This window comes from Chrysemys picta, chromosome 4 (genome assembly GCF_011386835.1).
Source record: "Chrysemys picta bellii isolate R12L10 chromosome 4, ASM1138683v2, whole genome shotgun sequence".
Classification (NCBI taxonomy): Eukaryota; Metazoa; Chordata; order Testudines; family Emydidae; genus Chrysemys; species Chrysemys picta.
In genome coordinates this window covers 138,787,349-138,809,955 of record NC_088794.1, presented here as the reverse complement: position 1 = coordinate 138,809,955, position 22,607 = coordinate 138,787,349, and the positions used below count along the sequence as shown (strand labels likewise).

The 22,607-nt window shown below is 43.2% G+C and overlaps 1 protein-coding gene across 5 annotated transcripts in view; it reads left to right on the top strand.

The window, feature by feature from the left end:
* Positions 1-22,607, top strand: part of NUDT14 (nudix hydrolase 14) — an 87,674-nt gene that overhangs the window by 40,738 nt on the left and 24,329 nt on the right. For all 5 annotated transcript variants that reach the window (XM_065593749.1, XM_005285856.5, XM_065593751.1 and 2 more), the window contains one exon: positions 7,876-7,919. In XM_065593749.1, coding sequence (XP_065449821.1) covers positions 7,876-7,919 — 44 coding nt within the window. The remainder of the gene's footprint in view (positions 1-7,875; positions 7,920-22,607) is intronic.

Sequence of the window (22,607 nt, the reverse complement as noted above, 5' to 3'; positions counted from 1 at the left end):
CTACCTTGGCAATTATCCCCCTAGTTGTGTGATGAATTAATAAAGAATGCATGAATGAGAAGTAACAATGACTTTATTGCCTCTGCAAGCGGTGCTCGAAGGGGGGAGGGGAGGATGGGGTGGTTGGTTTACAGGGAAGTAGAGTGAACCGGGGCGGGAGGGCAGAGAGTTCATCAAGGAGAAACAAACAGAAGTTTCACATCGTAGCCTGACCAGTCACAAAACTGGTTTTCAAAGCTTCTCTGATGCGCACCGCGCCCTGCTGTACTCTTCTAACAGCCCTGGTGTCTGGCTGCGCGTAATCAGCGGCCAGGCGATTTGCCTCAACCTCCCACCCCTCCATAACTGTCTCCCCCTTACTCTCACAGATATTGTGGAGCGCACAGCAAGCAGCAATAACAATGGGGATATTGGTTTCGCTGAGGTCTATCCGAGTCAGTAAGCTGCGCCAGAGCGCTTTTAAACGTCCAAATGCACATTCCACCACCATTCGGCAGTTGCTCAGCCTATAGTTGAACAGGTCCTGACTACTGTCCAGGCTGCCTGTGTACGGCTTCATGAGCCATGGCATTAAGGGGTAGGCCGGGTCCCCAAGGATAACGATAGGCATTTCAACATCCAACGGTTATTTTCTGGTCTGGGAAGAAAGTCCCTTCCTCCAGCTTTCGAAACAGACCAGAGTGCCTGAAGACGCGAGCATCATGTACCTTTCCCGGCCATCCCATGTTGATGTTGGTGAAACGTACCTTGTGATCCACCAGGGCTTGCAGCAGCATTGAAAAGTACCCCTTGCGGTTTATGTACTCGGTGGCTTGGTGCTCCGGTGCCAAGATAGGGATATGGGTTCTGTCTATCGCCCCACCACAGTTTGGGAATCCCATTGCAGCAAAGCCATCCACTATGACCTGCACGTTTCCCAGAGTCACTACCCTTGATATCAGCAGGTCTTTGATTGCCCTGGCAACTTGGATCACAGCAGCCACCACAGTAGATTTGCCCACTCCAAATTGAGTCCTGACTGACCAGTAGCTGTCTGGCGTTGCAAGCTTCCACAGGGCTATCGCCACTCGCTTCTCAACTGTGAGGGCTGCTCTCATCCTGGTATTATGGCGCTTCCGGGCAGGGGAAAGCAAGTCACAAAGTTCCATGAAAGAGCCCTTACGCACGCGAAAGTTTCGCAGCCACTGGGAATCGTCCCACACCTGCAACACGATGCGGTCCCACCAGTCTATGCTTGTTTCCCGGGCCCAGAATCGGTATTCCACTTCATGAACCTGCCCCAGTAACACCATGATTTGCATATTGCTGGGGCCCATACTTTGTGAGAGGTCTATGTCCATGTCAATTTCCTCATCACTCTCGTCGCCACGCTGCAATCGCCTCCTCGGCTGATCCTGGTTTTGCTTTGGCATGTCCTGGCTCTGCATATACTCCAGGACAATGCGCATGGTGTTCATAGTGCTCATAATTGCCGCGGTGATCTGAGCGGGTTCCATGATCCCAGTGCTATGGCGTCTGGTCCAAAAAAAGGCGCGAAACTGATGGAGGGAGGGAGGGGCGAGTGACGACATGGCGTACAGGTACAGGGAATTAAAATCAACAAAGGTGGCTGTGCATCAGGGAGAAACACAAACAACTGTCACACAGAATGGCCCCCCCCAAAGATTGAACTCAAAACCCTGGGTTTAGCAGGCCGTTGATTTCACGGAGGGAGGGGGAAGCAAATGAATACAGAACAAATCTGGTCCATCTATTTTTTTACATATTAAGCTGGCAGCAGATGGTGCAGCATGACTAATAGCCCTCGGCATCTTCTGGGTGCTTGGCAGAAGATACTGTACTACGACTGTTAGCCATCATTGTCAAGACGGTTCAATAGGACTGTCGGCAGGACTGAGTCTCCAGGAGACAAAGCATGTCTGCCCAGGTGCCTCTGATTGAACTGGAATACGACGATGACGGATACCAGTCATAATACACCATCTACTGCCAAAAGGCAAGGGGCTGCTGCTGTGTAGCAATGCAGCCCCAAGTCTGCCAGCACCCAGATGACATATGGTGACGGTGAGCTGAGCTGAGCGGGCTCCATACTTGCCATGGTATGTTGTCTGCACAGGTAACCCAGGTAAAAAGGCACGAATCAATTGTCTGCCATTGTTCTGACGGAGGGGGAGGGGCCTGACGACATGTACCCAGAACCCCCCGCGACACTGTTTTGCATCATCAGGCATTGGGATCTCAACCCAGAATTCCAATGGGTGGCGGAGACTGCGGGAACTTTGGGATAGCTACCCACAGTGCAACGCTCCAGAAGTCGACTCTAGCCTCGGTACTGTGGATGCGGTCCGCCGACTTCATGCACTTAGAGCATTTTATGTGGGGACACACACAATCGAATGTATAAAACCGGCTTCTATAAATTCGACCTAATTTCGTAGTGTAGACATACCCTCAGTTCACCCAAACTCCACAGTAGCAGTGGTAGAACACCGTCAAAGGCAAAAATGGGTTATTTGCACACATACGGAGAAGCAAGAATAGAGTGACCTGCTTCATCAGTGCAACTTTAAAAACTGCAGTCTGTGTAGCAAATAGCTTGTTTAGGATGACTTCTATATGTATAAAACTATGCATCATTTTATGCTGTGAATATATATCTTGTGTTAAAAAGAGGAAATAAATCAGTACAATGATACTACTTACTGCTGGACAAAGCTGGTTAGATTTAATGTACTGTAAAGTACATAGAGCAGTATAGGAACCATTGGTAACTGTTTACATGCTATTAATAATTAGCAGCCTTTATGCTAGTCTGTTAGCAGAGAGCCAGGCATTTGGCACGATAGAAACTCAACTCCATACAGTTGACTTCAAATTACATTAGACTTGGACAATAGGAGTGAATGGTGCTCATTTGAGTTTCTGCCACTGTAAACAATGGGATGTTGGAATGTTTCATTTGTTTATTGATTTATTTATTTGGACAGGTGCAGGTTGGATATATGAAATGGATTATTATTTAGATATAGCCACAAGATGCATTGATCAGATAGTGCTGTAAGTGGATGATGATGAACAGCAGCTTGAAGGACTCAGTGTAAATTAGTTTAACCCTTTTATGGGTGTGACACTGTACATTAAAAAGTCAGTAATAATAAGTAAACCTTTCAGTGTATTTGCCATCTAGATAATGAACTGTATGTGGGCAAATGCTAGTCATTTTCACAGAAAACATGGACTTCCTGTCCTGATAACTCCTTTATTTCTGAGTCTCTTATTTTCTGTTTAAAGTTATGTACAGTTCATAGGCCAGATCCCATTACTGTAAATGGGGGCATATATGAGCAGAAGGGATTCAGATTTGGTGCATCTGTGTTGGGAGCACAGGAGAACATGGTACCAGCTCCACAGTATAATTTTCCTCAACTCTGTGTTTCATGGCAGTCAGGTTCTGTAATTTGCAAAAGAACAGGAGGGCAGTTGAGGCCAGGAGGATTGCTGCACCTCATGGCATAATCTCAGCAATCCCACAGGGATTAATTGCCTAAATTTAAATGAATGCTTCATAAACATTAATTCAGGCTCTCTTCTGCTTCTCCATAATCTGAATATCTACCTTCCTCAAAGGAATTCCTCGGGTGAGCAGCAATAGTGGGGGACATAAATGAAGGCATGATGACTCCATTTAAGGTATACTGCTTTTTGAGGCAGAGGAAGGCTGGTGCTGGGGAGCAAATATAAAAGCCCAGGGGCTTCATGCAGATGACTCTGGCCTCTGGATGACTTCCTAAGATCTGCACTCCCACCTGTCATATGTGCTAAAGGGCATACTACAACATTCTCTGCAATTGTAGAAAGGAAATTCTTCTTTGAGTGATTGCTCGTGTCAATTCCAAGTAGGTGTGCGCGCACCGCATGCACAGTTGCCGGAAGTATTTTCTCCTAGTGGTACCTGTTGGGTTGGCTGTGGAGCCCCCTGGATCCATGCCTTCAAGGCAGTGTATATAGGTCCCTGCTGAACCGCTGCCTCTTCAGTTCCTTCTTAACGCCACTGACGGTCATTGGAGCAGCTTCTCTCTTGCTAACAGCAAGTTATCCCCTTCTAGACTTTTTCTCATGGTTTCTTATAAATAGTTTAAAATTTTAGTGTGTTAGTTAGTTCAAATAGTCTTAGTTAGATTTAGATAAGTTTCAGTTGAGGGTTGTCCCCCCACCCGCAAGGGCAGGAGATGGGAACGCAGGCTGACACTGCTGCGGAACCTGGCACCAGGGCCAGTACCGAGAAGGGTGCGGGCCTGGAAATCAGCAGCACTCCCGACATGGCATTTCAGTGCAAGGGGATACCTGCAAACCAGAGGGTAAGGAAGACCCAGTGCCCCCGTGGGCATCTTCCTCATCCTCCCCAGATGAAGTGGTGGCGGGCACTTCCACCACACTGCCTACAATGGACAACAGGGCGTACCAAGAGTTGCCCAGGAGGGTGGCTCAAAATTTGAGCATGCAGGCAAAGGAGGTGTCGGAGGAGACCAACCCTATGGTTAACATTCTGGTCCCTGAAGATCCTTCAGGGGTGGCTTTGCCCCTCATTAAGACTATACATTAAACCACTAAGGTGTTGTGGTAAAAACCCGCCTCTCTTCCCCCCACGGCGAAAGGGATGGAGAGGAAATATTTTGTGCCCTCCAAAGGGTATGTTTACTCATCCTCAGCCAGTACTCTGGTGGTAGAGGCTGCCAACCAGAAGGAAAGGCAGGGACAACTGGGGCTGACTCCTGAATCCAAGAAGGTGAAGAAGCTGGATCTCTTCGGTAGGAAGGTGTATTGTACCGGGGGCTCCAGCTTCACGTTGCCAACCAGCAGGCAGTCCTTAGCCGCTATAGCTATAATTCCTGGAATATGCTGTCCAAGTTTCAGGAACTGCTTCCAGCAGATTCCCATTTGGAGTTTGTGGCTGTCCTGGAGGAGGGCAAGGTTGTCGTGAGGACCTCCTTGCATGCCTCCCTTGACTTGGTGGACTCAGAAAGCCATATGATGGCAACTGCGATAGCAATGAGATGGAGCTTATGGCTTCAAGTGTTGGGACTCCCGCACAAAGTCCAACAGACTATTCAGGACTTGCCTTTTGACTGTTTAGGACTCTTCTTGGAGCAAACAGACACTACGCTTCACAGCCTGAAAGACTTGCGAGCAACCCTGAAGTCCCTGGGGCTTCATATGCCGGCCCCTCAAAGAAAGCCATTTAAGCTGCAACCCGCCCCTCGCTTGTACTTGGATCCTCCTAGGCAGGACTATAGCAGAAAGCAGGGTAGGAGTAATAGACAGAGGCCTTCTCAGTCCTCCTCTAACCCAGGGCCAAAGTGCAGCAAAGTAGCCCTCAGCCTCCAAACCAGACTTTTGAAGGGGGCCACGTACCAGTTCAGATCCCGAATCTTTCCCCTACCTTTGTGAATCCTGTATCCCATTTCTACCACGCCTGGGCTCAAATCACCTCAGATCAGTGGGTCTTGAGCATGGCAGAGTTGGGATATTCTCTCCAATTCTGTTTCCTCCCACCTTCCCCGTCCCTCTTCTGGGGCCCTTCTCAGGAGCAACTTCTAGTGCAGGAGGTGCAAACGCTCCTACAACTCAGGGCAGTAGAAGAGGTCCCTCTTGAATTCAGGGGCAGGGAGTTCTACTCCCGGTCTTTCCTAATCCCAAAGGCCAAGGGTGGGCTCAGGCCTATTTTAGACCTGCAAAACCTAAACAGATTCATGAAGCAGTTGAAGTTCCTGGCTTTCATTATTCCCTCCCTGGATCCAGGGGACTGGTATACCCCCTCGACTTGAAGGATGAGGACTTTCACGTGTCCATGATCCCATCCCACAGACAGTTCCTCTGTTTCGTGGTCAAAAACACCCACTATCAGTTCATGGTCCTCTCCTTTGGCTTCTCGGTGGCCCCCCGGATGTTCACCAAGTGTGTGGCAGTCATGGCAGCCTTCCTGAGGAAGTGACAAGTGCAAGTATTCCCATACCTAGACCACTGGCTAATCAAGGGCCGCTCCCGGGCCCACGTAGAGGCCCACGTGAGCCTGGTGCGGACGACATTCCACAGGCTCGGCCTCATTCTGAACGTGGCAAAGTCAACCATAACCCCCACTCAGAGGATAGAGTTAATCAGAGCTCTCCTCGACTCAGGTCAGACTAGGTCATTCCTCACGGAATCTCGCTTCCTCGCCACGGGCACCATCATAAAGGATCTCAGAAGATTCTTCGCTAATATGGCAAGAAATTACGTGAAACTGCTCGGCCATATGGCTGCTTGCACGTATGTGGTACAGCATGCCAGGCTACAGCTCCATCCCCTTCAGGCTTAGCTAGCCCTGGTATACAGGCCGAACTGAGACCACCTAGACAAATTGGTCTCACTCACTCCTCCAGTCCTCAAGTCACTCCAGTGGTGGCGCGATCCGCAAGCAGTATGTGCGTAAGTACCCTTCTCCAGGCCTCAACCATCGCTGTCCCTAGTCACTGATGCATCGGGGATGGGGGGGGGGGGCGCAGCCAGTCAATCTCCTGTGGCCAGAGTAAAGGAACACTTTCTTACCCCACTGGCCCCAGCCAGGAGCTGACCTGCTCCTTTTAGCCGAGCCTGCTGGGCTCTGATTGGCTGCTTCCACAAGGCCTCTATAGGAAGGCCTGGAGGCCCCACCTCCTTTGCTCCTTCCTGGGGCAGGGTGTAGTAGGACCACAGGTTCTCCAGCAGGGGGCCATGAAGGGCAAGGTACACCCCATCACAGTATCTTTTAGATATACAAGTCCTCAACAGGTCTACCTCTTGCCTGTCCAATTAAAGAGAGAGGCAGTTACCAAAAGAGGTGGTTCCTTCAGGTGGCTCCCAATTTATCATATAAACCCAAAATGTGATTTAAGGAAATAAATCTGTAGGCCACATTTCAGCTGATGCAAACTGGAATAGTTCCATTAGACTTCAGTGGAGCTTTGCTGATTTACACCATCTGAGAACTTATACTTAAGGTGATGGAAAAGGATTTATTTTTTTGTTGAGTTCAGCTGAGGTGTCTTAATAGATATACCATAGACTATACAATGTGAAGTTATATGTGTAAAACAAGTGTCAACATACCTATTAAATCTGTGGGGGAAATTATTACAGTTTGGGGGATAAAATTCAGCTGTGATGTTGGAAGCACAGGTCTACTGAATTTGGCCCAAGATTATCTTGGAAGTAAACAAGTGAATTGTAGCATAGTAGCTAGTTGATTATCAGTTTTCATAGGGTAACAATACAGAGATTTTATTCTGTTGCAAATATTTTTAGCTGTTATGTGCATGCTTTTGCCATCTATAAATCAAGATAAGAATATTCAGTAGCATATCCTTGTAAGTGAACATCGTTATACTGGAAACTAGAGCCCAGATTGTCAAACATTGGGTGCCCAAAACCAGTATCCTTAAGCCATATGTGGGTACTTAAGTCAGAATAGACTGAAGTCACTGGGAGATATGGGTTCTTAGTACTTCTGAAAATCGGGCATCTTTGATTTAGGTGCCTAAATATAGAGTTAGGTGCCCATTTTAGGCACATGTTTGCAACATATTTGCCTTTGCTCTTACAAAGTGGTAAGTAAGCATTTAGTCCCTTCCTTAGCCCTTTCCAGTTTCTAGTTGAAAATTAAATAGTTGTTCCTGCAACACTACTGTTGTGGTCAAAAATCAATAAATATATTCCAGATTCAGCCAGTTTTGTCAAGGAAGGAAGTTGCTGTTGTTAAAATGATGTTTGATTTCAGGTAGCCAATTTTCATTGGAGACTAATTGTATTGATGAGTTTTGTTTTGTTTTTTTTTCCCTTTTTTTTTTTTTTCTTTTCTAGAATGGCACTAAGAAGTTTTGGGACTTTATGAGGACACATGACAGGTAAACCTGAACAAATGAGCTCATGTCTATTTTCTTTTATCTACATGTCATATTTCATTCAAAATTATCTTCAACAATCCCAGTGTGCCAGATCCCTTTTCCTCCTCATTTAGATTCCTCCTAAAGGCCCACTTCTCCTGTGATGCTTGCAAATACTAGCCACCTTCAATCAAATGCCCTCTCAGACCCACAGTTTAAGACAGAGAATAAAAAGAATGATCTACACAATGGGGTAATGCACGCTACGGGGGTGTGAATTCTGAAGCACACTTTTGGTCCATGTAGACCAGGGGTTCTCAAACTGGGGGTCGGGACCCCTCAAGGGATCGCGAGATTATTACATTGGAGGGTCATGAGCTATCAGCTTCCACCCCAAGCTCCGCTTTGCCTCCAGCATTTATAATGGTGTTAAATATATTTTAAAAGTGTTTTTAATTTATAAGGGGGATCCCACTCAGGGGCTTGCTATGTGAAAGGGGTCACCAGTACAAATATTTGAGAACCACTGATGTAGACCCTGCTGGTGCACACTAAAGGTCCCTAGTGTGCTTTAATGTAGTGCTGTTCAAAAAATATGCCATGTGCAATTATTTGGTTTACGTGTGATGTAAGACATTCTATTTTAAGTCTGATCAAGTCCTATTATTACAGTAGCCTAATTAATCTAGCAATGATGTATCAGGCAAGGCCTACCTCAAGTGACCTTGAAAAGAAAAGATTACAATCTCATAAAAATTCCCTAGTCCTGCCACCCAATTTACATAACGCGGATAACAAATAGAGAATACATGCAGCAGACCCAATTCATGAGCTGTCCATTGCTTAAACATTCATTGAGTAATTTCCAACAAGTTTGTAAAATTCAGGTCTGATATTTGAAAAATTCGTGAATAAAAAAGGGTAAAATTAGACTAACGAATTTCCCAGCTCTGTTTAAAGTAATAAATGTTTTACTGAACTGACCTTACTGGAAGTCAAATGGGAAGCTGCTTTGATGTTGTGAGATCATCAGGTAAAACAATTGCTTTCAGGAAATTGTCCAGTGTTAGACTCAGTTGGACCCTTCTAGCAAATGGCATCATATGTAGCTACTTGAGAGATGAATGAAGCGGTAGGAGCAACCAAGAGGCCTTTGCATATATTAATTTTTATCAAAATGGAGGATACAAAGGTACAAGTTACAGAAAGAATATTGAAAATTAGACATATCTGGATCCATCAAAAATAAAGTCTTTGCAATACTTGAGGATAAGGATAAAAGGGATTGATATTTGAATATTACAATTCACACAGACTGTTGGAATCTGTCTAGAGGACAAACAGATTTCTCTCTACTTATGGGTGTGTATGTAGATTTATGATCATAGATACAAAAAATTGGACTGATCATTGATTGTTGGACATGTAATACTTGCCCTCTGGTTCCAGACAAACTAGTCCAGCTTCAGGTCATAGTGTTAATAATTTTTTTTCTCAAAGGCAATTGCTTCTTATATGATTATTTTTTAATGTAAATCTTAGATTGTGCATACTAACAAAATGATAAACAGCTGGATGGGGATAAATACTATAGGACCAGTTTTCCACAAACTTCTTGAGAATATTATTTTTAAAGGACCTTTTGTGGACATTTTTTAAATAGTTGGGAACATGACTGTATAAAAGGGCTACAGCCACATGTCACGCCAGTCATCTCTGGTCACGTAACATTTGTTAGCTTAACATGTACAACAGCTGCCATCCTAACTTCTTAGTGATTACTGTGTTAAACTGTAGAATGTAGAATGCATAATGTTAGTTTCACAAACAATTTAAATTCAACTTATGTCATTTCACAGGAACAACAAAAGCTTCCTTTATTCGCAAGATTTCAGTTTTCTTACATAAGCCCTATCCATTAAGATGAGACCAATTATGATCAAATAGATCATAGTCATAAACGGGTACAAAATGCTGTAAATTGACTGAAAACTCTTATTTTACCTTATTTTAGTAGAACAGTTTGTGGATGTTTGTGCTGGTTGTATGGCTAAGCTTTTCTTTATAGTTGGAGATTTGTTGCTAATGTGTAATTGTTTGGTTGTCTCTGTTTTTGTGGCATGAAATAAATGTGCTCTATTTTGTTGTAAATTATGTGCAAGAGAGGGGGAAATGTTCTTTTTTATCATTTCACTAATATTGTGAAAAGTGCTTTTTAAATTAGCCTATAATATTCTAAAATTGAATAAAAATACAACAAAACCAGATTGTAACTAAACCGATAATTGTTTTTGTAGTAGTGGTTCCCTTTGCTAGTCTGTACATTTAGATTTGAATCCTAATATCTCAAACCATACAAAGCTGTTTTGCAGATGCCCAGAGAAGGACTAAAACTGTAAAAAGGGGGAGGGGAGAGAATAGTTATAAACTATAGGAAGTCATTTTTAAATAAGCTCAAAATGTTATAGCAGTGTCTGTGTTATGTTGCTAAAATAGCATTGCCTATAGATCTTTGTAGTTAGAGGCAGGGCCGGTGCAAGGATGTTTCGCGCCCTAGGTGAAACTTCCACCTTGCGCCCTCTCCCCTCCCCGAGCCCTGCGGCAGCTCCCCCACCCCTGCCCTGAGGCGCCCCCCCTGCGGCAGCTCCCCACCCTACTCCGGCCCGGGGAGCCCTGCGGCAGCTCCCCACCCGAGCTCACCTCTGCTCCACCTTCTCCCCGAGCCCTGTGGCAGCTCCCCACCCCCACTGCCCTGAGGCGCCTCCCCCGCGGCAGCTCCCCACCCACCCCCTCTGCCCTGAGGCGCCCCCCCCCCCCCAGTGGCAGCTCCCCAACCCCCCCGGCCCGGGGAGCCATGCGGCAGCTCCCCACCCCAGGTCACCTCTGCTCCACCTCCTCCCCGAGCACGCCGTCGCTGCTCCACTTCTCCCGCCTCCCAGGCTTGCAGCGCCAATCAGCTGTTTGGCGCCACAAGCCTGGGAGGGAGAGAAGCAGAGCAGGACAGTGTGCTCAGGGGAGGAGGCGGAGCAGAGGTGAGCTGGGGCGGGGAGCGGTTCCCCTGCGTACCACCCCGCCCCCCTTACTTGCTGCAGACAGCCCTCCCCGTGCCCGCGCCCCCCTGCCCCAGCTCCCTCCACCGAAATGCCGCCGCCAACTGGGGCGGCCGAAGATCTGGCCGCTGTGGTCGCCGCTGAAGAAAATGCCGCCCCCCAAATGCTAGTGCCCTAGGCGACCACCTAGGTCACCTAATGGGTTGCACCGGCCCTGGTTAGAGGACATCCTGAGGTTTTTTGTAAGGCTCATTATTGTTAATGAAGGACATTTTCAAACTGGGGTGAAATCCTGGCCCCATTGACGTTAATGGCAAAACTCCTATTAACTATTGTGGGATCAGGATTTCACCCAAAGAGTGTAAAATTAGGCGCCCAATCAATATGTAGGCACCTAAAAATGACCCTGATTCAGGGAAGCATCATTGCTCAGGAAGGATGTTTAGCCAAGTGCTTAGGTGCTCTCTAAAATTGGGGCCTGATTTTCAAAAGTGCTGGAAACTTATCACTTTGCATCAGAGTCAGTGGAAGCTGTTGGGTGCTCAGCACTTTCAAATGTTAGTCCACTTATTTAGATTATCTGTGTGTGCATTGCCTTGCACAGTGGGGCTCTAGTCCTTAGTGTCTCTAGGCATTACTATAACATAAATAAAGCAATTTGGAACTAAATATAAAAGGAAGTTGTTCTGTTTATATTGTGGGTGAACCCAAAGGCTCCATTCAGAATGAGGGCCTCATTCTAGTAGGCATTGTACAAATGCATAGGCAGATGTCATTCCATCCCTATTGAGAAAAGCACTTAAGTATGTGCTTAAAGCAAAGCTCCTTGTTGAATAGAGCTGGACTTAAGCATGTGCTTAAATGTTTTGCTCAGCTGGGGCCCCAGAGAACTTGACAGGCTTCTGCTGAAATCAGGATAAGCATGAGTTTAATGTGTCCATATCTGTATTTGATGCAAGTATTTATTCAGTATTTCAGTTCCTTACTGACAACTATTAAAAGAAACCTATCAACTTGAAAGCCACCTTTCTATCTGAAAATATTGTAATCTACTATTGCTCTGATCCTACAGTAAGATCTGCTAGTGCAACCCCCTGTGGAGTTTCCTTGAAAGTAACACCCAAGTGTATGGTAACTGAAAGAAGTTAGGTTAAAAAAGTCTTTGAATTTTTTTCAGTTGTTATTATTTAACGTTTATATTGTGGTAGTGCTCAGGGGCCTCAACTATATCTGGGCCCCATTGTGGTAGGCCCTGCACATACAGTAAATGACAGTTCCTGTCCAGTTAATCTAAACTTTGTGCATTTGACAGCACATTGTTCATAGTCATTTCACTTTTCCTCTGTGTTGTCTGTCAGTCAGTCAGTTTCTTTTCTGGAAAAATGCTTGTAAGCATCAACAGGAGAACGATGGGGAAAACAGGGTTTTTTTTTTAAATGGGATTTTTTGTTTATATTTCAGGATACTCTTTAGTGGGGGCTGTATCAGAAATAATTGCTTTTTTTAAAATATCAGGATCTGCATTGTTTTGCTAAAATAGCATTGCTTATAGATCTTTGTAGTTAAAAGTCATCCCAGGGTTTTTTGTGAGGCTCATTGTTAATGGAGGACAAGATTTTCAAAACTAGGAGTGAAATTCTAGCCTTGTTGACGTAAATGGGGTCAGCATTTCACCCAAAGTGTGTAAAGTAAGGCTCCCAAATCCATAAATTGACTTGACAGTGTCCCTCTTACAAAAGTGTAATGGCTTCCTCGCAGAAATGAAAACAGTTAAAATAATACAAATTAATAATTAATGCCTGTAAAAATAAACGGAAGTAATAAAACTAAAATTATCTTGACCCACTAAAATTAGATTGGTGTTCCCATTTAGATCGTCCCTCACCCTAATACTGCTATACTTAATACATTAAGAGTTGGAAATGTAATACTTTAGTTTTGTGTTCATCAACTTTGTAGAACAATATACAGAATTTATGAAGGTCAATACGCAGTGATAAAAACGGGAACAAGAAATAGTGTATGAGAATTGGAACATAAGCATACAGTGCAGTGGTTGACAAGTAAGAGAATAGCTTTCAGGTTATGATGTGAATTGGTATAAAGCAAAGGTGGTGGAAGTTCACCAGTTTAAACAGATGAAAAATCAACATAAAGCACACTTCATGTAAAAAGAAAAACTTGGAAGTCACTGTAACGTTAGTCACTGGAGTCTGTGGATATTGCCATGTAACTGGGTTATAGTCTTTTGTAACTCTGAACAATGTCATGTGACTAGAGACAGGCAATAAAGACCATTCTCTTACCAGTACTCTTGTGGCTTCTACCTAAATCCGAAACACAAGTCAAATGTCATTGATCAGTGGCTCATTAGTAGTCCCTGAATTAAATATATGTTCTTGATGGAAAATCTTATGAAGTCATTCCTGAATATTTTAAGAGAGGGGAACAAATATCACCACCTTTTAGAATTCAGTAGGGGATAAATTCACTTTATAGTTACAAAAGTAATCACTATCTTACTTGATATATTTAATAAAAAGTCTCCATCCTTTAGCTGTTGTAAAGACTGCTGAAAAATACAGTTTTACTGAAGGGCTTGCAGGGAAGGATTTGCAAGGTCTGTAGGAAGTCCAAGAAATCAGCATTACACTCTATAGTCTCCTGCAGATCCCACAGAAATTGTCTGTACTTCTCAACTGCTATCATGTATAGAGAAAAAGGTTCTTGAAACATACTCTTAAAGCTATTATAGACAGGAAGAGAAAAAATAGATATGTACTCAGTTCACTACAACATGCTTTAAATTTAACTCGGTGAAGGGGGTCTGACCTGGCCCCTTTGCATCACCAAGCTCTGCAGAGGCCTTGAGCAATGCAGAGAGAAGGGGCACTGCCAGAGGAGCAGCTTCGCTAGGAGATTTCTGCACCCCTTTCATGCCATGAGGGCAGGCAAGATTATGGGTCACTAGAACTACACAAGTGGCATGGAGGAATTGTGGTCACTTTTTCCAGCCCATTGGCTGCAGCAAGCAGCTGTGGAGACTGCATTGCAGCCATATGCTCTGAGCACATTATGGGAGCAGATTACCATCCCTCTGCCTATTCCCTGTGCTAGATCACTGGTGCTGTCTGTGAATGAAGTCAGTTTCATCCCATGTGTATTTCCTATGTTATGTACGAATGTATTATGATATATTGTGAAATTTCACTTGTCTTCCTTTTTGTATAAGAATTACTTTATTTTAACATGAAAAATAATATGATACATCAGTTTTATGTTTTTGCTGGCTAACGTGCTGCTGTGTGCCATGTCATGCTGCTATACCACAAATCATATTTTTCTCTGAAATTTAATGCCCTCAGTTTTGCCAGATTATAACTAGAGGCATTTTCATTATCATGTTTCAAGTGGGTAGTACATATTTCAGCTCAGATAATAATTACATTATTTGTTTGCCTGTGATATTCTCCAATAACGTGTACTGAGGGCCTGGTTTTCAGCCGAGGCTTGGTAAGGCTTCTGTTTATGTGCCAGCAGTTTTACAGGAGGGTTGCTATGCTTTGGCTAGTACCTGATTACATCCTCAGGTCAGGCTCAGTCACTGTAATGGGGTAAAATGGACTGTATCTATATTTTTTCCTTTATCATGTGGGAGTTGGGTGGTAGTGAGCATCCGCTTATGTTTTAAAAAATTCTACTGAAAATCATTCTTAGATGGACTGATTTAAAAAATTGTGTATAACTTGGTGCTTAACAAGTAGGTACTGTAGTTAAAATTTATATTTCAAGTATATGTTGATGGAATTGTTAACGCATCTTAAATAATTGCTACAGTTCATTCTCCCACCAGCCTAGTGATTAACCAAACATATGCTTCCTACTTTATGGTGTCATGAGCAACTTCCTGTTGCAGTTAGATTTACAGTGAGACAAATCTTCCTTTTCATTTTTTCCAAAATAATGTTTGTTTTCGTAAATGTGCTTGTCTCATTTTGTATACAGAGTTTACTTAATATTAACTACATTTAAACGATGTTCGAAAATAGCTTGGAAATGTCATCAGAATTCATTAGTCTTTTAGACCTCTCTAATTATCTTTTGCCAAATCCACTTTATCTGTGATTAGTATGAAAGGCTGAATGTTTTTGTCAGAAGCTTATAGCTTTGCTTTTGTGATAGGCTGCATTTTAAGCAGCTGTTTGGATTGGTGTTGGCCTTTGAAAAATGTAAAATGCTTTGAAGGAAGATTTAAATGAACCAATAAAGATTATGCATACACACACGCATTCAATCTCAAGGCTATCTATATTACAGTTAAAGTTCTGGGAAACTAAAGGAGTTGCATCGAAGGATAAATCAAAGGCTGCAGCTTTATTAAGTCTTCTGAAAATTTAAAGACTATGTTTTCTCTGGCTTTAACTTCTAGGTGCCTGATAAAAGAAAGAAGATAGCACTTAAGATATCCCGTTATAAGTTTCAGGGAAAATTCCAAATATTATTCTGAAGAAAGGAAGAATTAAGTTGAGTTGAGAAGTAACCTAGGGTCTGCATGCAATTGCCTGCTTTTCTGTGTTCACAAAGAAAATGTTTTTTGGATAGGTTATTCTAGATGAACTGAGCTTCTTTGAAGTCTGTACCCCGAAAAATACTTAAGAATGTGACAGGTTTGGGATTGTGTTAGACCTCAATAGAAATTCTAATTTCATTTTTAAAGAAATAGTTTTAAAATTGCATCTATAGCTATTTCTTAGTTGAATGGTAAAATTATGCAGTTTCTCTTCATCTCCTCTCATACTATAGCTTACTTCTCAAAGCTACTTTATTTCTTACTACATTTAAAGATGGACTCAATAGGAAGAACACATGGAGAATTTGAGCTCCACTTTCTGATATGGGGGTGAACAAAGAAAGCCAAAGTCTTGAAACTTCAAGAAAAAAACAAGATCATGCTTTAAAACTGAAATATTTGAAGCAAAACTAAAATATTTTATTTCCCCTTCATTTTTTCATATCTGGTTTATTGGTGCTGGTATGTTAGCTCCCTTTCAAGCCGAGCTAGGCAAAAACATTTTACATGAGTATTTTGTATCCAGAAGTGCTCCACCAGGATCAAGTCTATAAAAGGTCATTTCTATAAAGATCTCTGTGGTTGCATGCTGTGCTTGGCTTTTTTCTGTGTACTGTACAAAGAAGATTCTTAACACTGAATATCACTTGAGAATTGAGATTCTGATTGATTCTGTTCTTTGCCCTATTTATTCCTGCATGTCATCTTGGTATTTTTTTCGTAGGCATTTTCAGTTCTGACAATTTTTTTGTTCTCTTCTCAGACCAATGCCAACTGAGTGCCCACACAATGCTCAGTAATACTCAAAATAATGTATTCTGCCTAATGCCCTCACCAGGTGCTTCAGAATGTTATTTGAAAGTGGCCTGCAAGAATCATATTCATTATCAATTAAAAAGTCTACTGGATTCTTAACCTTTTAGTAAAACAGTCATGACTGTCTGAGGAGGAAAACTAGTAAGTGGTTGCTTTTAATGTTTTTGTACTGGGGGAGCTTGGATCATTCCAGATTGATCAGATTATCCTAGATGTCTACAGGATGTGATATTGAGGTGCCTTGATAATGATTAGAGTTAAGGAAAGGTCAGTTTCTTTGCCCTTATTACCTCATCAACTACTTAGTATAGTATTAGGGTAAGCTCCTATAGAAACCTGGTCTCCAGCCTCTGGGAATCCTGTTTCATTCTTATGAAGACATGAGCCATCGCTGACCCTGCTGCTTTTAGCTGCTGTTATTATTTATTATATATTTTTGCACATATGCATTTAAAGTTCCCATTGATATGCTACCTAGGGGCCATTAAAGGCCCTTCTTCCATTAAGAGATTTTTCAAGTTTTTGTTTCCAACATATGAAAAGCAATTAGTAAATGCTAGCAATTGCTTATGGATTAACTATAACCCAAGTAATCAAGATAGCAGATTATGAAGCAAATTACTACATGGTGAAATTGGGCCCATACCAAAAAAACATACTGACAATCCTGAAATAAACATGCTAATGGATTTGGCAAAGCAAATTTGAGTTTTGCATTTGAAAAAATATTTCAGTGGAATGGACTAAGCAGACTTTGTATTCCTCTTAGTGTCAGACCCGGTAGATCTGTACCTTTTTTAATATAGCCTTTGGAGATGCCACTTCTAGGAATGTCATAAAATGTGTCAATTTCCACCATTACAAGGAATTTAGAGTTGGGCCAGATTTTTTGTTAAGGTGATAACTCAAAAAGTAATCTATCCCAATAATACAGTTATAAAATTTATAGCTGACGTTCTTGTACAATAAAAGGTGCATTTAGAGTGACCATCCTTCCTATTAATGAGAGTCTTAGATTTGGGAGTATCTTTTTTTAAAAAGAGTTATACCAAGGGACTGGGACTTTAGATTCCTGTGTTCTGTTCCCAGCCCTGTGTGACCAGGGGTAAGTAATTTAAGTTCAAGTTACCCATTTTTAAAACTAAGAAGCAAAATACCTGCCTGTCTCAGAGGGTGTGAAATTTAAATTTTTACTCCTGGGAGAATTCTGCACCACTGAGTATGCGCAGAATTTATGTCCCCAGCAGATTTCTTTGCTTCCTGCAGAAAAATGACTTTCTGACGGGGAAGCAAAGGGAAGACACAAGAGTGGTCATGCGACCCTCCCCAGCAGTATGTTTCAGGTGGCCAGGGCAGCCAGCAGAGAGGTAAATCACTGTGGGGCAGAGGGCGGGACTGGGGAAGACCTAGCTGTGGGCTCCTACCCTGCGTTGGATCAGCTGCTAGTCCCGGCTCGGCTGGGGAGGATGGGACTTCCTCTTCCCCGCATGGCATCTGGGGCCAGGTCAGACCCACCCCCAGGTTTCTCCCATGGCTGCAGGAAGCTCTTCAAATTCCCTCCACACACACACACTTCCTGCACACATTGCTCTCAGCTGCAAGGGGAGGGATCCCTGTACAGGGAGCTGCTCCCCCATCCACCCAACCGCCATGCATCCAGACCCCCTCACACCCAGACCCTCCCGCTGTGCCTTACCCCTCCGCACTCAGAATCTCCTTGATGAGCCCCCCTCCCCCTGCACCTGGAGCACCCTGACGAGCCACCTGTACCCCCACCTCACTGAGCCCCAACCAGCTGTACCTGGATCCCCACCCCACTGAGCCCCACTCCCTCAGTATCTGGACCCCCCACTGAGCCCCCCAGGCGCCCCTGCTGAGCTCTATCCTCCCACACCAGATTCCCCCCCTCCCCCCGGCTGAGCCCAAACCACTACCACCTGGACTCCCCTGCAGAGTCCTATTACCATTGCACCCAGAACCCCCCAGCAAGCCTCTGTGCATCCAGATCCTCCCCACACCTGGATCCCCCACTGAGTTGCCTGCACCCAGATTGCCCCATACAGATGCCTCGCAACCCACACCTGGAGACCCCACACTTGGCTCCTGCCTTGCTGAACCTGCCTGCCCACTCCTGGTGCACCTGGAACAGAGGGGTAGGGCCCCGGGGTGTTTCTGGGGCAGGCCCGGTCCTTGCGCTATGTCAGGGTTGTGTGCAGCCTCACTGCTAAGTCCGTGTCCTGGAGGGGAGAGCTGGACAGTGATCTCCCACCTTTGTGCAGCCAGTGGCCTGTGCTCCCCAATGCCATGTTGGAGCCTCCACATTTATTTGACAAATAAAATTTGCAGAAATTTCCATACTGTGCGCAGCATTTTTAATTTTTTGGCACAGAATGCTCTCAGGAGTATTAAGTGGTGGACTGAAATGAGCTTTGAGATTCTTGGCTGAATGGTGCTATATAAGTGTCATTAGTGGCCTGTCAGTATTGGTCTCTCTCTGAACAAATGCCATATTTAAACACTGAGTCCAAGTCATCATTTATTTTAAGTCCAGTCCCCTGTGCAGAGATAGGACCAAATGAACCTAGATCATGATAAAGCCACCACTAATTTTTCATATATTTATGGAAAAATAAAACCAGTGGCCCAGACCATCCCAGTGAACCCTGCACAAAAATGGAACAGATGATTTTCTGCCTGCACAGCTTTGCTTCTTGGGAACCACAGGGGGAATGGACACTTGGCATGAGCAGCTGAAGGGGGCATGCGATCTCCCACCAACCCTGCGGGGTCATCACTTGTACTAGATTATGATACCTTTTCTGCCATTCCTCCCTGCTAAGTTTAGTCCTTAGGGCAGCTGCAGTCACAGTTACTGTGAAGAATCCTAACCCTCCTTCAGATCCAAGGTGATCTGTGGGGCTTGGTATCTCATTCTGAGGGGAAGCAAACACTAGCCTGCTCCTGGAATGATCCTGGGAGCATTTTGAGGAGTTTTCTTTTCCTGTAGGCTCCTTCCACAGGGTGAGCGAGGGCAGTATATTAGTCATATGTTCACTCTGTAACTTGTTTTAAAATGATGGAGACTGGTTCTGGAGCTACCATCTTATACCTGGAATGAGTTTTCCTTGGGAATGACCATTAAATTTTCCAGGGAAGGAACAACAACAAAAATAAATTCAGTGCATCTTTTTTCCATGTGTGCACACAAAATCTATTGTTAGACTAGGGTTTTTTATGTCATTATCAGATTAAATTCTGTGCAGACCTCATACATTTCAAGGAAAGTCTACAATTTTCCTGTTCTTGTGGGTCTGTGTCATTGCTCTCGTAACATAAATCTTGGGTTGGGTAAATTTTGTATGTATTATGCTGCCAACCATTAATCACAAGGTTTGCTGTGTACATTTCCATTTTTACTGTTTTTACTTTTATCATTTAAAGTCTATATTGTGTGTATATATACTATTTTAAACCAAGGTTAACTGTAATGCTATTTTAAGAAATTTCTATGAAACATCAAACATGCATATAAATGTGTTACAGTATTTGGTCAATCAAAGACTATTACAATTCTGCCTTTACAACACATTAGGCTCATTCCACAGTATGTGTGTGTATGTATATGTGTGTGTGTGTGTATATATATATACACCATCCAAAAAAATCTTCAGAGTAATTTTTTAAAATAAATATTTTCTCTCTCTCTCTCTCTCTCTCTCTCTGCATGCTTAACTGATTTAAAATTCAGGAACATAAGGATGTTTTTGTACCCTTAGAGGGCCAGATTCTGCATCTGAATCCACACACCTGGCTGCTGCACCCATATGGAGTCCCACTGAATTCAGTGGGGGCTCTTTGTGGGCTCAGGGATCTACCCATGGAAATCCAGTTGGATGACCTGGCCCCCACTTAGTGGATTTTTCAAATACCTGATCCCATGATTTGAGCAGCATGGAATTTCACAAGTAAAAAGGTACAAGCCTCATCATAAGCTGTGAAAGTCTCAAGGATGAGGTTTGATGGATTTTTAAAAAAATCATACCAAATTGCACTTGCATTGTAGCAAACGCATCTATCTCTGAGAGATTTAAATCTTAACCTATTAGGTTGTGACTCCCAAGCTGTGTAAGGAAACATTAGAATTCATCTGCCATAATTTTAAAAAAGCTATAAACATTAAACATTGTGTTCAGAATTTTGTCAGTCTCTGAGAAAATTAAAAGTAATGAAGAAAAATGTTCTACAAATCTGTGGCATCTCTGTGCCTTTTTGTCTCAAGATGGTGTGAGAGACAGACAATTGTAATAACTTGGTATTATTCCATTCCAGTTTAATTTGATCTTGTTCCTTAATTTTGACAGATTGTTTTTAAGTTTCCCATCTGTTCCATAGATATCTCAGATGATTGAATCTTAGGAAAATGTCTAATAGCTGATCCTTCTAAGTAGATGCAAGTTATTTAATATGATATCTTCCTCTCCAGATGCTAAGGAGGCCCAACCAAAGTAAAGGTTGGACGTGTATTAGGGGTGTAAGGAAGGCTATACAACCTCAGAAGCTAGTCTAGCCTTCAAGGGGTCTCCACTATCCCGTCTAACTTTACATTGTTGATTCAACTTCTCAGGTGACTTACACTGTTTTGTAGCCACAATATAAAAGGGAAGTTGTGACATGCCCCAGGGTGCAGTCTGGACTATGGAACCACTGTGCCCCCTTTAACTCTCCAGCCCAGGCTATCTCCTACACTACTGTGCTAGTGAACAGCAAACCCTACAGGCTCTGTTCACTCAGCCATCAGCATGCAGAGGCATGCCCAGCAAAGTACCTAGATCCTCTCCCCAGCCACTCATGAACTGTATACAGGGTGACACCAGCAAATTCTCCCCCCCCCCAGCCCCAGCCTTAGCATTGCACCCCAGAAATGTGCCTTTTACACTGCTCAAGACCTTCTTGAGCAATGAAAGCTCATTAATTAGTTTGTTATTCCGTCAAAGGGAAGTGGACATTCACCAGCCTTTCTAACCTAAGTAGATTCCCCAAACTTCAATCAAAAACACACTGGCTTAGATAAAACACTAGAATAAGTTTATTAACTAATAAAAGATAGATTATAAGTGATATAGGCATAAAAGTTCAGAATTGGTTACAAAAGAAATAAAAGAGAAAAACACAGTCTAATTCCTAAACTTTATCAAGCTAAATCAAATTTGAAGTAATAAAGTTTCTCTTACCCAAAAACCCTAAAACAGTCTGTAGCCTTTCCAGTTGGGAACACTGCCCCCAGTCCAAATGTTTTTGTCTTCTGAATGATCTTGTTGCCTTCAGTGTAGGTGGGGGAAGAGAGGTGAAGTGTTGATGTCATTGTCCCTTATTTTATACTCTCTTCCAGGTGCTTGAAACATCCTTGCTGTGTCATGGGGGTTAGACAGCCCCATAGTGTATGTGCTCAAGCAACTGTCTTTCATGTGAATTGTAAATCTCTTGTTTACAACTCCCCTGCTGGTGAAGGGCCATAAATGGCCAGTGATGGTTGCTTAACACCTGGCTGGATATTGGTCACTCCTTTGTTGCTACTGAAGAGCTGGTCTGTGGGCATTTCCCAGTCTAACAACATGTTTCAGTAATAAACATATAGCAAAATCTCATGACTTCATATACAGTGATACATTTTCACCAAACAGTGATGTTCAACAGATTATAACTTTCAAATGATACCTCACAAGACATACTTTGTACAAAACATATTGTAATACATAATCATATAACAGTGGTGAATATTGGGGTTTAGGGTGCTATTTTGAGGTACAGTCTATCACAGAAGTTCAATAGAGAAACAAACAAAAAATTACTCTTATAGGGACAGAATAGTATCCAAAAAAAGAAAGAGAAATTGAAAATGGTCAAAGAACAATGCTGTGGAAGATCACATAATATAAAACTGAAATCTTTAACAGCTTCAGACTTAAATTCAGTCCTCCTGTCTTTACACAATATTTGGCTAATAGCCTAATATTCAACCAAAGAGAGAAACTCTGTCTGTAAATAGAAAAAAAATATCCAGTCATGCACAATAGCACAAAAAAGCTGTGTTGCTCAGTTTAAATTACCCTGCAAATGACATCTGGGGCAGGAGCCATCAGTATCCAATAGAGGTCTCTGTGTATCACCTCAGCTGAGCCAAACACAGGTTTCTAATGGGAGCAGCAGCACTCACTGGCGGCAGGCCTATCATCAACTTTCTCCAATGACGTTTCCACGTATGTCCTGTAAATG